The sequence below is a fragment of the Muscardinus avellanarius genome (assembly GCF_963383645.1).
Source record: "Muscardinus avellanarius genome assembly, chromosome: 7".
Taxonomy (NCBI): domain Eukaryota; kingdom Metazoa; phylum Chordata; class Mammalia; order Rodentia; family Gliridae; genus Muscardinus; species Muscardinus avellanarius.
Window position 1 is genome coordinate 106,899,522 of NC_137793.1, and position 15,401 is coordinate 106,914,922.

The window sequence follows — 15,401 nt, forward strand, 5'->3', positions numbered from 1 at the left end:
ACCCGCAGCCTATGAGTCACCAAGTCAGCGGCTGCGCTTCAGCTGGACCGCCCGCCCAGCAGAGCCTCACTCCTGCGAGTTGAGCAGCTGCTGAGAACAGTGTATTTAAGAAGCTGCCCTCCAAACAGGTGATTGCAATTTCCTTTTTCTTTTCTCCTTTGACAGTCCTGGGGATCGAACCCAGGCCCTTGCACATACTAGGCAGGTGCTCTACCATGGAGCCACGGAGCCACAGCCCCGCTGCGGTTGCCTTTCTTAACCCAGCCGTCAGCCCACACCACATTCCCATCACTGGGGAATTCCAGCAGCACAGAATCTAACGGGCTTAGCACTCTGCCATCTGCAATCATGGGACCCCAAGGAAAGTCTACGTTCATAGACGCCCTAGGCAAAACTGGGGGCAACTGCAGCCCCCCCAAAAACACAAGAGTACATGGCAAAACTAACCAGAGAAGCGGCAGCCTTGAAGGCCAGTTCAGGAAATCGCTGACTCTGCCTTTTAAAGAAGCTTAATTGAGCTTAGTTTATCCTGGAAAGAGGCCCCTGAGCCTGCCCGCTGCGTGCCTGCGTCCTGGCCGTGATCAACTGTTCCCAGAAGGAAGGGTCCTCAGGGTCTTCGGCCCCATCACTTGGTGTGATAGAAAGGTGACGGCCTTCCTGCCCTTTCTACCCTGCCGAGCTTGTTTAAGAGAAAGGGAGGCCAAAGAAGCACATCACGGCTTCCCGAGGGGGTGGAGATAAGCTCCGGCTGGCCGGCTTCCCAGGGTGCGCGTGGAGAGGGTCCTGCGGCCAGGACTCCCGGCACGGGCGGCAGCTGCAGCACACTCACGGTGTTTGCCACACAAACAAGCGCAGCCTGGGGGCACGCTCTCGCGTGCCTGCAGGGGCAAGTCCCTGCACTGCGCCTGGCCGCGGCACTGGCTCTCCACACAGGCAGGAGCCCGGCATGGCACCATTCCAACCAGCCACGCCGAGAGATGCGGCCCAAAGATCGCTTGGAACCTTCTGGACAGTTTTGAGGCAGCTCCCTGAATCATTTCTCCCAGCCAGGGCAAGCCAAGAAAGCTCTGCTGGCGCCCAAGCAGCCGAGTGCCTCCCCGAGGAGTCGGTCAGTGCAGCAGGGAGAGCTTCCAGTTTTCAGAGGAAGGAGGGCTAGACTTGCGGGCTCACCCAGGTCACCTCCCTCAGAACTGACTCTAAACTTCACTTTGCCCCCCAAGGACGGGGGTCTCTGCGAGCCCCGCCTCTGCACGTTTGGAACCCAGGGATTCCAGATGTGCTCTGGTCACGTGGCAGCCCACAGCAACCAAGGTGCACCACGCACCCAGGGGACCTGGCGGACAGCCTGCAAAGTCGGGGGCCGCTCAACCCCAGACTCAGAGTCACCTGCAGCCATAGACGCTCCCTGCCCTGGGGACCGGGCGACACAGGCGGGATTTTCTTAAAAACCCCAACGGATGAATATCCTCTGGTTTATAGGACCAAAGTCATATTTCCACAAAAAACAAAAGAGGGGGGAGCTGTGGTCATGAATGTTTTCACTGACCTTTAACAACTGACTTTTTTATTTTGAAAACTGGGGTCTGATCAGGTCAGGGGGGTCTGGAAAGCATCTCACTGTACTGAAGCTCCACGGCACTCTGCCTCGGGAGCCTGGCTGTGGGGCGAGCGGTGGGGTGGGGGGCTGTGTGTGAGGAGCAGAAGCCCCCCCGGGCCAGTCGCCTTGTGCAGCCAAAGCCTCCAAGCAGGCGTCCAGGGCAGGAGCCCACAAGCCAGCACCCCGAGCGCCCTGGGCCGCCCACCTGCGCCGTCTGCACGAGGCCGCTCTGCCGCCATCTCCCCAGGGCGCTGCGCCCCAGCCAGCGCGGCCCCAGCCTTTAAGGAGTCAGCCCGGGGCTTCCATTGAAAATAATGGAAATCCACATCGCGCGCTTTTGCTCCTGAGGAGGCAGGTCTCTCTCGATCCTTGAAGATACTCTCTCAAGCCAGGAGGACAAGGAGGGCGGGGAGGAGAGAGCTCAAAAAGCGGGATGATCCATGTCATCGAGCCAGGAGGCCGGGCTGGTCGGGAAGTCGGGGTAGCCCACACTGCTCCCCGTGGAGATGTCGGAGGTGGGGCCCCCGGCCAGGGCTCTCAGCGTCTGGCTCATGCCCTGCCCCGCATGCGCAATGATGCTCAAATTACTGTCCACCGTGTAATCCAGCCCATTGAGCAAGGGGGCGTGTGAGGGCAAGGACGAGATGGAGGAGGGAGACTGGGGGATCCCGTAGGGGCTCCCGTCCCTCAAGTCCTGATAGGATTGTCCTGTCCCGTCCATGGAGAAGCTCCCATTCATTAACTGTCCGCCTGCAACGTCCCCCGCGTTGCCATAAATCCTATTGGTGTGGCCAAGTTCTGAGAGAATTTGATCCTCTGTGGACAAAAGAAGGAAGGTTTATCGTCAGCTGCCGGGACTCCAGGTCCCCGCTCTTCACAGCCTGGCCACGCGCCTGACCGGGAGAGGTGCCGAGGCAGCAGCCGCCCCGCTGCCAGCGGTCAGACACCGACACGTCAGCCTGAGTCCAGGACCAGCCCGCCGAGGGGAAACCCCGGAGACGCGCAGAGGCTGACCTCCCGGGGCCCAGGTGGTCTGGACACGGGTTTGGCGAGCCCGTTGGTCCTGTGGCTCATGGACTCAGAACCCTGCCTATGCTGAGGGTTACGAAGGCCCGCGCTTTGGTGGGTCGTGTTAGCCAATCACAGATGGAAACTGCGTGCTGAAAAGTTACCCTGACAGCTTTCAAAATGAGAAAAGTGGCCGGGCGTGGTGGCACATGCTTGTAATCCCAACATTTGAGAGGCAGAGACAGGAGGATCTCGGTTTGAGGACAGCCTCAGGTACTTAGTGAGACCCTTTGCAACTCAGTGAGACTCTGTTTCAAAATAAAGAATAAAAAAAAATAGGGCTGGGGATGTAGCTAGGAGGTGGAATGCCTGGGTTTCATTCCCAGTACCACAAAAAGAGAGAGAGAGAGAGAGAGAGAGAGAGAGAGAGAGAGAGAGAGAGAGAGAGAGAGAAGTGCTGGCTTGGTTGGTTGGGAGACAAGCAGGCAGGCCCGCGTGGTGAGGGCCATGGAACACAGATGCTTCCGGTCTCTCCAGAAAGCAGCGCCACATCCGGGGACTTGGTTTCTCTCTCTATTCACTAAGCTCTTTGCTGGGGTCTTCCTGTTTTCTATAAGAGAATTCATCTCTCCAATAGAGGTGAGCAGTTTTAGTCTTGAGAAATGAAGGATTGTGTATAATTATCCAAAGAGACCAATGCTCTATCCATCTGGGACCCACCTTCACCCAACAGAAACGAGCTGCTAAAACAAGACTCGGCAGTACTGTGTGTTCCACGGTGCCTCGACAGCGCGGGGATCGACGGAGCGCCCAGACCTGCCCAAAAGGGCGGCAAGGAGGGGCAGATCCCGGCGTCCCGGGACCAAGGCCCTGGGCTCCGAGGAGCCTGACCTTGGACTCAGCAGACCGGGCAGACCGGGCTGCTGGCAGGCAGCTTGCTCCCAGCTGTCCCGCAAGCCCCTTTTCCTCTTTTCACCTGGATCTATTCATCGATTCCTGCATAAGGCCTCCCTAGCTGACCTCCACACCCCAGCCCCCTGAGCCCTGACTACAGGCATGAAAATGAAAAATGTCAGGGCCTGTGCCCTTCAGAGGAGACAGGCCTGTGGCCTGTACCGCCATCCCCGGGGCTCCCTCAGGGACAGAGCGCTTCCTGTGTCCACACACGCTGGGCTCCCCCTGCGTCCACAGCGGGGTGTTCCCTGATCACAGCGACTGAGGATGGGGAGGCATGGACTGCTCTGGAAGAGCCACACCGGAGGATGCTGGGTTTCTGAGCCCTGGAACTCTTCCCTCCCTCCGACCCCAGCAGAAGACCTTCCGCAACTGAGGACTCAGTAACTCGGGAACGGTTATGGTTATTTGCAAAAACCTGAGGGTCCACGATGTGCAGTAATTTGCAGTTCTGCTGATGCACAAGTTTGTAGCATGCTGCAAAGCTCTGTGCGGGGCAGGATGGAGTGGGGGCGGGGATCGGGAACGCAGCCAGTCCCGGTCACATGCACTCACGGTATCATATCGATTTCCCAGGAGAGGCCCGTGGAGCCAGTTACTCTGGGGCACCTAAGGGGGCCAGCATCCCCACAAAAAGTGGAAGTGCAGGGCCAGGGCAGGGGCGAAGGCTGAGATGCGGCCCTCTGGTCAGAGCCGAGGGCTCCCGGTCAGCAGAAAGTGAGGGGACCTCGGGGTCATGGGTGGGGCCTGGCTGCACCCCAGGGAACCCGCTTCCTTCTGTGTCTCTGGTTTCTACCCTCATCCCGTGGTGAAGGGCCGCGTGCCCCTTCCCACCCTTCCCTGCAAGGGAAGCCGGGGCCTACTGCCCCCCAAGGGACGCTGCGAGGGCCTGGGCCGCGCCCCTCCAGCCCTGCTCACCTCGGAAGCTCAGCTCACTGTCACTAACCCCACAGTCCTCCGCCGAGCTCTCCTTCTCCTGCTTGCTGCTGCCCCGGCTCCTCTTGACGCTCTTGTAGAACTGGCCCCAGCGATGGCGGCCTGCATCCTTCTTCAGGCGCTTCTCCTTGGCCCTCCGGTTCTGGAACCAGACCTGCCGCGGCACATGAGGGACCTGCTCAGGGGATGTCCACCGCGAGCCCAAGGCCCCAGAGCCCAGGCAGGTGGCTGGGAATGGACTGAGGCCTCGGTGGAGTGCAAACCCCAGCACAGCCTGCCCACTGAGCCCTCGGCCTCGGTCTCCAGACTCAGCCTCCGGGCCCAGCTCCATGGGGTCCTGGCTCCAGACCCGTCCCTCCCGGCCAGGGGCAGAGAAGGGCCAGCGCCTCACCTGCACCACCCTCATGTCCAGGCCAGTCTCCGAGGACAGCTGCTCCCTGACGTGGCGCGCGGGCTTGGGTGAGTTCTTGTAGGCGTTCTTCAGCGTCTCCAGCTGCTTGGCCGTGATGGTGGTCCGCGGCCGCTTAGCCCCGGCCTCCGAGTCGTCTGCGGGGAAACCCACTGGGATGAGCAGGTCGGAGGCAGCGCGGCCTCCTCTGCAGCCTCCTTCCTTCCCCAGTGAGCTCCTGCTCTGGGCAGGGAAGGGAGGACGCAGCCTCCCCAGCCCTGCAGCTGACCTCAGAGCCTGCTCCACTGCACTGGAAGCGCCTCCTCAGCGCCCGCCACCTACCAGATCAAGCCCAGCCTCGATGGGTCCTCACATTTCCTGGCATCTAAAGCCCCGAGCCACACCCAAGGCTGGGAGGGGAGCCAGCCAGCGAGGTCTGGCCTGAGCTGCCCAGGGGCCCTGCCCCTCTCTGCCTGTGAGCAGCCTCCGCCACAGCCTCCCCAGGCTCACAACTGCGGGGCGCCTCCCCTGGCTAGCCGGCTATCAGGACCCACTCAGGGGCGGAAGGTGAGCTCAGTGGGTCAAACCAGAGGAGGAAAGAGGGTGAATGGCGGGCAAGCACGAGGTCATGAGTCTCGTTTGCTTTGCACTATGTGAGTGCGTGTGCTGAGTTGAAATGTAAAATGAATGCCTGGGAGCGTCTGGGGCAATGTACTGGTCAACACAGCACCTCCAATGGGTTTGGAGTGGACGAGCCTCACGTTCCTAATAGTTAAAGGCTGGCTTGAGCCAGATCCCAGTACTTGTGAGGCTGAGACAGGAGGATCACAGGTTCGGGGACAGCCTCAGCAACTTAGCGAGACTCTCAGAAACCTAGTGAGGCCTTGTTTCAAAATGAAAAACAAAATAAGGCCGGGGAGTGTAGCTTGGAGGTCAAATGCCCCTGGGTTCAACCCCCAGTATCATCATACATACACACATTTAAGTTAACAATTAAGTAAATAATTTCTTCTCTGGGGTGTCAGTCCCTTCTGCCCATATTTATAGAGTTTACAGCATGACATTGTTTGATGCAAAACTGAATTATGCAACTATTAAATGTTATACTTTAAAAATATCTATAATATCTATTAGCCGGGCGTGGTGGCGCACGCTTGTAATCCCCGCGCTTGGGAGGCGGAGATAGGAGGATCACGCAGGTTCGAAGCCAGCCTCAGCAACTTAGTGAGACCCTGTATAAAAATAAAGAATAAAAAGCCGGGCCTGGTGGCGCACGCGTGTAATCCCTGCGCTTGGGAGGCTGAGACAGGAGGATCGCACAGGTTGGAAGCCAGCCTCAGCTACTTAGTGAGGATCTCAGCAACTTAGTGAGACCCTGTTTCAAAATAAAATATAAAATAGGTCTGGGAGTGTAGCCCGGAGGTAGAAGGCCTCTGGGTTCTACCCCCAGTACCACCAAAAATAAAAATAAAAAGTATTCAGCCGGGTGTGGTGGTGCACGCTTGCAATCCCCGCACTTGGGAGGCGGAGACAGGAGGATCACGCAGGTTTGAAGCCAGCCGCGCTGGCTTAAGAGACCCTGTTTCCAAATAAAAATGTAACAGTAGGTCTGGGAGCGTAGCCCGGAGGTAGAAGGGTTTCCAAGAACCCCAGTACCACACACACACACACACACACACACACACACACACACACACATAAAAATTTTAAAATTTAAAAAAAAATTTTAAGTATTCATGTATAAAATTTTAAGTAATAAAAATATAAAAAATCTCAGCTGGACCCAGGTGCAGTGGCACACGCCTGGAATCCCAGCTACTCAGGAGGCTGAGGCAGAAGGATCACAAGTTTGAGGCCACAGCCTAGACAACTTAGTGAGACCCTGTCTCAAAATAAAAAATACAAGCCGAGCGTGGTGGTGCACGCTTGTAATCCCCGCACTTGGGAGGCAGAGACAGGAGGATCGCACTGGTTCAAAGCCAGCCTCGCTGGCTTAAGAGACCCTGTTTTCAAATAAAAATATTTTAAAAAATACAAAGGACTGGAGGTATAGCTCAGTGATAGAATGCCCCTGGGTGCGATCCCCAGTAGCCCACACTCGAGTACACATGCGTCCACACCCATGTGCACAGTGAGCCAGGGTGCTGGTGCACCCTGCAGTCCAGCTCTCCTCAGGAGACTGAGGCTGGAGGATCACTGAGCCCAGACCAGCCTCGGCAACATAGTATGACTCATCTCAAAAAATGTTTTTCTTAATATATGGAAAATCACTTATTTTCAAAACAGCTTAGCCTGGTGAACTCAAAATTATTTTCAGCACAGCTGGATGGCAGCATTCTTGCCGTACACCTGTCACCGTGGTTGGTGGCCCGATGGTGCCGGGCCTCTGCCCCGTGTGCAGGACTTTCTTCTTTTGATAATGGGGACTGTTCTGCTGTTACTTAACATTCACGGTTATTATAATTTAAAATCTTTTTTACATCCTATAACAGTGTCATCCAAGTATTCATTAAGTAGCGGTGGCAGTGCTTGTGCTGAAAAATGTACCCAAAAATCAATAACTTCGGTGCGGAAGTTAAATGTGATAAAACACACCAGGAAGGCCAAGTGAGACCACGATGCCCGGGCTGTTAATTTAGGAGCAACGTTCTGCTGGTCCTAGAGAGAATGCTGAGAAAATAAAAAGTAGCATTAAGCTGACCAGACACTTCCCAGCATGGATTTGCGTGCTCACAGACGCCATCCGCCCCACGGTTTACACTGATTCCTGTGGCAAAATTGGTCTTAACATATGTTACTGCCGGGTTCTGCAGGGCCCCTAGAACTCATCTCTGCCGTAAAATGCAACCTCATCTTATTGAAAATAGAAAAAATGAGCAAAATCGTTCCCACCAAGAAGCAAGCAGCTGGTATGACAGCCTTTGTTTGGTTCAAGGGAGGAAATTACAAGCCTAAAAGATGGTTTAGGGTAGCAAAGAGGAATTAAAACAAGTCGAAAGAGAGCCACACAGCGGGTCGTGGTGGTGCACAGCTGTGATCCTAGTACTTGGAGAAACTGAGAACGGGTCACAGGTTCGAGGCCAGCCTCAGCAACTTAGTGAGCCTGTTCCAAAGGAAAACATCAAAAAGGCTTGAAGGTGGAAGGCCCAGTCCCACACACAAGAGGCAAACACCCTGCGGCGGTTGCCCATCTCGACTGCACCGAAGGCGGCTCTGCTTGCCCAGGACAGAGCTGATCCGGAGGGACACCTGGGGAACAGAGGCCTCGGCTGCTTGGAGGCGCCTCCCCTGCCAGTGGGCAGGCCTCCTCCTGGAGATCTACTCACCCTACGGAGAGCCTCATCCTACTGAAGTCCCGGGATCCCGCTGGCCATGCCAGGTGCTACCATCCCCATAGTTAGCTGAGGGGCAGAGTCTCCGCCAGTTACACACTTGCAGGAGGAACGCCAGGTTTGAGGGGACGCCCACCCAGTTCTATCAGCCCACCACCCTGCAGAGGTCTGCCACCGTGCAAATACTCCTCCATAAACCACGAAGCCGTTCCTGCCTCCCAAGCCAGATTATGGCTGGTCTACGTTGGTCTCACTCTCTGTTTTTTTTTTTTTAAATTTTTGGTACTGAGCTGTACTCCCAGCCCTATTTTATTTTTATTGACTTTATTTTAATTAATTAATTAATTTACTTATTTATACAGGGAACTGAACCCAAAGGAATTCTATTTCTGAGCTACACCCTCAGCCCAATTTTATTTCCTATTTGGAAACAAGATCTCACTAGGTTGCTGAGAGCCTGGCTAAACTGCCGAGGCTGGCTGTGAACCTGTGATCCTCCTGTCTCAGAATCCCAAGTACTGGGATTATAAATGAGCACCACCACATCCAGCTTATTTTGAATTTTGAAACAGGGCCTCGCTAAGTTCCTGAGGGCCTCGCTAAGTTGCCAGGGCTGGCCTGGAACCTGCAATCTTTCAGTCTCTCTCAGCCTCCCAAATAATGAGATTACAGGTGTGTGCCCCCAGCACCAACTCTCCTCTCCTCCCCTCCCCCTCTCCCTCTCTCTCTGTCTGTACTGGAGAGATTTGGACTGATCGAGGGCCATTCTACCTCCAAGGTATACTCCAACCCTATTGTGTTTTTATTTGAAACAGGGTCTCACTGACTGATGGGCCCTCTCTTCTCCAGGAGAAGCCAGGCGGCCTCTCGCCTGGCTGGGGGAGGGGCGCCTGGTGATCTCTGGTGAAGGGCATCCGAGCGGAGTCCTCGCATCTCCAGGCAATGGCTTATCCCTGACGCACTGCCCACTCCTGTCACTTCCTAATGGACTCCAGAGTGACAGCCGAGCTCAAAGGAGGCAGAGTCCAGTGCATGGAGGCGAGGCGGCTCGGAGTGTGTCTTCAGAGACCCGAGTCTCTGGAGGAAGGAGACCAGCGCCCTCTGTCCACCTAGAGAGGCCAGATCCGCAAGCCCCGGCCCCTCCCCGTCCTGCGAAGCCTGGCTCCCTGGGCTGGCTTACCAAAAGGCCCCCGCCTCCCCCACCTCAAAACCCTTACTTTGTACTGTATGTATTAAGCACAAAGTAAATTTAGTCACGTAATGATCAGATCCAGATAACATAGATATGTCAGCCCAGGAAGATCTGAAGGAGATACATAAAATTGCCTTTGTTTAGCCAGGCATGGTGGATCGAGCCTGTAATCCCAGTACTTGTGAGGCTAAGATAGGAGCATCTGGCTTCGCGGCCAGTTTTAGCTACTTAGTGAGGCCCTGTTTCAAAACAAGGAATAAAAAATTGGGCTGGGGGGTGTAGCTCAGAGATAGGTTCCATCCCCAGAACCTCTAGGTTCCATTCCCAGAACCACTAAGAAATAATTGTCTTTGTTTTACTTACTTCTACCAAGCCAGACCCATGGGTGGGCCGATGGCCACAGCAACACCCCAAGCTGATAAAGGTTCTAGCCGGGCGCGAAGGGCCGTGCCGGGCTTGTGTGTCTGAGGTTCCCAGGGTGGGTTTGGGCAAATCCCAAAGTCAGATCTGAGCTCTAAACTCCCACACACACACTCTGGACTCTGAGCGCGAAGCCGGCCCTGGGACTGCAGGGAGGAGGAAGTCAGGCACAGCCTTCCTGAGGGGCATCCCAGCCAGGATCTGGAAGACCCAGGCTGCCCGAGGACAGGTGTGGGGGTCCTGGGCAGCAGCTGTCTACACTGCAGCTGAGGTGGGATTTCCAGGTGCAGCTGCTAGATGGGGGGCCTTGGCCCGAGCCGAGGGTCTCTGCTGTGTGTCAGCGGCCCGGCCAGCAGCGGGAAGCCAGTACATTGTGGGGTGGGATTCTCCCTGAAGGTGACCACATGTTCACTCCAATAGCAGGGCTTCCTAGACAGGGAGTCGGCAGCCTAAGAAGTCAGCATCCGAGGGGAGGTAGGAAACACCAGCAGCACGCGCTGGCCCTGGAGGGCGGAAGAGGCTGGAGCCGGGTCCACTGTGGACCAAGCCCCCGCCCCGCCCTGGGCAAGCAGGTGAGTACAGGGAGAGGGGGGGTCCCGGGCAGTGGGGCTGATGGACGCTGCCATATAGCCGCAGGCGCCCATGGACTCGGGTGGTCGGAATTGATCTGGGGAGCTCGGGAACGTCACAGAGGAAGCCGGGTGCCCTGGGGCCCAGAGGGCCGGGCAGAGGAGAAGGGCACCTTGGGCAAGGGAGGGTGCCGCCCAACGAGGCCTGCTCACCGTTCTGCTTGGCCGTCTCGTAGTCCTCCTTGCACACCAGCCGCCCATCCTCCATGAGGTAGAACTCGTCCCCCGTGGCCAGCTGGCGGCTGCAGATGATGCAGGCAAAGCAGTGCAGGTGGTAGACGAAGTCCTGGGCCTTGCGCACCACCTGGGTCGGGGGGATGCCCTGCTGGCAGGCCGTGCATTTCGTGCCGAAGCGCCTGTGGGGGCAGAAGAGGATTGGGGGAGGGGTGCGCTTGGGAATGTCTGCTGCTTCCCCCTCCCCCTCTCCTGCCCACCACACCAGGGTCCGTCAGCATCAGCTTCTCGGGACACCCGAGAATTTTATTTTGAGACGGAGTCTCACTAAGCTGCCCAAGCCGCCATTGAGCCTGTGGTCTTCCTGTCTCAGCCTCCCAAGCCAAAGCCTTCTTTGTCGGTGTGCATATCTCGCTGGGAATGGAGCCCAGGAGCATTCTTTCTCCAAGCTATACTCCTAGCCCTTTTTTTTTTTAAGACACGGTCTCACTATGTTGCTGAGGCTATCTGTCCTTGAGCCTGCAACCCTCCCGTCTCAGCCTCCCAAGTACTGAGGTTGCAGGAAACCACGTGCCCCTGGGCAGCGGTGTGGGAAGCACCCCCAGCCACCTCCTCACAGGCCCAGAACCTAGCATGTGCCCGCGTCCACTCTGACATTGAAGAAAGCCTGTGCTGTCGGTGGAGCTGGGCTCTCCCGGAGGCTGTCTCCCGGTTCTCCCTCCCTCCATCTAGCAGACATAACACCTCCCCTCCCCACGCACAGCCCCAGGAGGGACATGGTGGTGTCCAGTGGGCCTGGGAAGCCACACTTCCCAGGCCCTGCGGCGCTCCAGGGCAAGGCGCCTGCACACGTGTTGGGAAGATGCTGCTTCGGATTTCTCCCTGGCTATACCTTTCTACTCCGGCACCAAGGCACGGGGACGCCCCTGGCCGCCACCTGCAACAGGCCGGGAAGGGATGAGAAGTAGATACATTCAAAGAATCGCCCAGCGGGGTCCTGGAAGCCCTTTTCCCCCATTCTGGCCTTAGAGAAAGGCAGAGCCAGGCCAGCTCTTGTAGAGGGAGGCCGGAGGGAGGCGGGTGGATGGTGCCTCGCTGCAGGTGGGCCTCCCCCACCGCAGGAGTGGGGCGGAGGGGCCGGGGAAGCAGGGGCAGAGTTTAAAACAGCAATCAACCTAATTATTCATGACACTTCACACAGCAGAACTTTGTCTTCTTCAGGATGAAAGACTTCGCCTAATGGATCTGGGGAAGGTTTGATTTTAATGGTCCTTTTAACTAATGCTTATAGGCAGCCTGATTTCCCCTGAAAGGACAGTACATATTTCATCCACATTAATACCAAATAAATTAATTATGGTCATGGCTATCATGATGAATCTCATATTAATGCAGAATGATGGGTCTCTTATGCAGTAATGATACCTGCTGAGGGCCGCAGGAGCACCCAACAGGCATGGCCAGCTGAGGCTCCAGAAGCCCCCCGCCAGGGCCAGGGGAGTCTGGGGTCTTTGCGCCTATGTGGGCAACTCCCCAAGAGCCAGGCGTGTGGTTGGGGGGCTGCTCTCCTGAGACTGGGACGGTTAGGGGGTTGAGGTACATCGAGGTTCAGAAGGAGCCTTGCAAACCACCTCCCCGACTCATTCAGAATCCTGCCTCGGAAGGAGGCTGGGCTCCCGGCAGGTTTTCAAAGGGATCCTGGACCCAGAAAAGTAGAATTAATATTGGTTGAATAATGAAATCAGTGATGCTTTTAAAGGGCCTGCAAGGGGGTAGCTAACTGCAAACGGAAAAGGTCATGCGTGGTCAGCTCTGGGCTCCCAGAACACAGGTGGGCACCTGGCTTCTCCCACAAGCAGTCTCACGACGTTGCCTTTCTCTGCGGCTTCCAGGACCCCACTGGGCGATGCTTTGAGTATGTCTCACCACGTAGTAAAGGGAGGGCGGGAAGGCACCCAGCTCCGGCGTGTGTGTGTGTCTGAGGGTCTGTGTGTCTGTGTGTGTTTGGGGAACAGAGAGAACAGAAGGACGCACATGTTGTTTGAAAGTGTATGCAAATGGCCTCTACTTTTAGCTGGGTGTGGTGGCGGCACATGCCTGTAATCCCAGTACTTGGGAGGCTGAGACCAGAGGATTGTAGGTTCAAGGCAAGGCTCAGCAACTTAGTGAGGCCCTCAGCAATTTAGCAAGACTCTGTTTCAAAATTTAAAAATAAAAAAAGGCCTGGGGGTGTAGTTCAGAGGTAGGATGCCCTTGGTTTCAATCCTTAGTATCAAAATAGATGATTGATAGATAAATCACCGCCTCCTTTTCTGGCTGCAGACCCTCCCAAGAAACCCTGCATCTGGAAACCATCCAAATCCTCTACTGTCGTTTCTGGGGCAGAAACGGCACTGGAAAAGACTTTCTCCAAAGCCATCCTACCCTGTTGGCCGCACAGAGGGGCAGAGACCGGGGAGAGGAGGGCCGAGGGACTAGAACCCGACAGAATGGAGACCCTCCAGCCGCTTCTCCCTCACCTCTAAAAAGCAGGCGGGGCTCTGGGTCGCCAGAATCCCGGTTGACACCGGAGACATGAAAGATAACAGGGTATAAATTTAATCTCCATACGGACAGTGATTCATGGGCGAGGTGGTAAGAGCACAAGAAAAATGAAAAATAAATGGACTTTCTCACCAGCGTTGTTTAGCCATTGAAGCAATTTTCCTGATTGTGGCATTTCTGTGGCTGGTGAGTGGAAGTTGCGCCTCGTTTCCGTGTTGCCCTGGACCACGGCCAGCTGGACCCTCCCCGAGCGGGCCTCGGGCGTCCCTGCGGCCCCCGGCTCCCCTGGCCCCGCCGGCCTGACAGCCACCCCACTCTGGCCAGAGCTGGGGGACCCGGGATAAAATGCCATCCTATGTGTGTGGAGTAAAGACACTGTCCCCAGGTTTCCACTCTTACACCAGTCAGAGTCACAGGCCAGGAAGGTGTGGCAGGCTGGCCAGCTGTCCCCTGACGGCCACAATGAGCCACACGGGCATGGTTAAAAGTCCCCAGCCCAGACAAAGCAAAACTATGAGAACCAAGAGTCTGACCACTCTGACAGAAGCTGAGGCCGAGGAGGGGCCGGACACCCAGTGAGAAAGCTGAGGCCGAGGAGGGGCTGGACACCCAGTGAGAAAGCCGGCTTCTGAGGGACTGTCCGGGCAGCTCCCTACCCCGCAACACCACCAGGAGCCTACTGTGTGCGGGGCCCTGCCACTGGGGCGCATCGTTCGTGCACAGGAGCCTCGCTTTCCGGAAAGGCGCTCCTGCAGCCGGTCCTGCCTGGCCAGGCCCCTGGGGCCAGCTGGTCTCCCAGGGCAGGAAAGGGAGGACGGAAAGCAAGGAAGGGCTGGCTGCTGGCTCCCTATGCTGCTTCCTCCTCTGCCCAGTGCCATAGAGATCCCCTCTTGTTACTGTCCAGCACGTAGCAGGCAATCAACTAAGACCAGTGAAGGAAGGAAGGAAGGAAGGAAGGAAGGAAGGAAGGAAGGAAAGAAGGAAGGAGCTGCCCTTTAAAACACATGCCTCTAGCTGGCGTGGTGGACACACTTGTAATCCCAGCATTCGGGAGGCAGAGACCTGAGGACCCCGGTTTGCGGACAAGCCTCAGCTACTTAGCAAGGCCCTCTGCAACTCAATGAGACCCTGTTTCAAAAATAAAAAGACTAAAAATTAGGGCTGGGGGTGTAGCTCAGGGGTAGAATGTCCCTGGGTTCCACCCCCAGCACTGCAAAAATAAATAAATAAACTAAAAAGGGCTAGGGCTATAACTTGGAGACAGAAGGCCTTCAGTTTAAGTTCCAGTGCAAGGAAAAAAAAAAAGTGTATCAGGGAAGGCTCATAAAAGCAGCTCCTATCAAAAGCTTTTCTAAGAAGAAAATGAGCCCCGGGTTGAAATGGGGCCCACATCAGAGTAAACATAAAGTTGAGCCGGGCATGGCACACACCTGTAACTCCAGTAGCTGGGCGGCTGAGACAGGAGGATTACGGGTTTGAGGTCGACCTCAGCAGATCAGCGAGACACTGTTTCAAAAATTAAAAAATGTTTTTTAAGGGGCTGAAACTGAAACTCAAAGTTGGAATCCCCCTGGGTTTAATCTCTAGTACAAAAATTTAAAAATAAATAAATAAATAATAAAACGTGAAGCTACATCACTTGGCAGATCAACAGATTCATGCCAGGCACGTCCCCGAGTGGCCAGCCTGACCGCCGGTATCATGACAGCTGGGAGCGGTGAGGACCCGAGGCTCACACAGACAGAGAGGGAAAGAACCGGGACTTGCACGCTCGGTGCTTCCGAGCTGACAACCGCCGCCTCTGCCCTTCCCAGAGCCGAGCCACGCAGGTGTGAGACATGGGGCGGTGCCCAGACATCCCGGGAGGAGCCAGGCCTCGGGCACCATCCCCTCCTCTGCTCTAGTGGACATCCCACGCGCCCGTCCGCTTATCCGTCCACCTCTGCTCCCCTTGACAGGCCTGGCTGGCCACCTGCCAGCATCGCAGGCAGGCCCTGCAGGCACAGAACCTTCTAGAAACAGGGCACATAAATCCTAATCCACAGACGTCTGGCACAGTCCTGATTTGAAGAGCCGGTCTCTGATCAGACCCACACACTGTGCTGTGGTTCCTGAGACACTGCTGGTACCTAATTCAGACTGTGTGCCCGGCCCGTGACTTCACCCGCAGCCCCGCCACGCTCCTTCCCGTGGGGGCCACCGCCTGGGTGACTTCGCTCCTGACCTG

At 56.2% G+C, this 15,401-nt stretch overlaps 1 protein-coding gene across 1 annotated transcript in view; it reads right to left on the reverse strand.

Moving 5' to 3' along the window:
• Positions 1–2,018: 2,018 nt before the first annotated feature.
• The window catches only part of LHX4 (LIM homeobox 4), a gene marked incomplete at both ends in the record, with an annotated part of 41,945 nt that continues 28,562 nt past the window's right edge, over positions 2,019–15,401 (reverse strand). Inside the window, 4 exons of the mRNA XM_080699090.1 lie at positions 2,019–2,413; positions 4,478–4,649; positions 4,887–5,041; positions 10,610–10,812. Of these exons, the coding sequence (XP_080555216.1) occupies positions 2,019–2,413; positions 4,478–4,649; positions 4,887–5,041; positions 10,610–10,812 (925 nt within the window). The remainder of the gene's footprint in view (positions 2,414–4,477; positions 4,650–4,886; positions 5,042–10,609; positions 10,813–15,401) is intronic.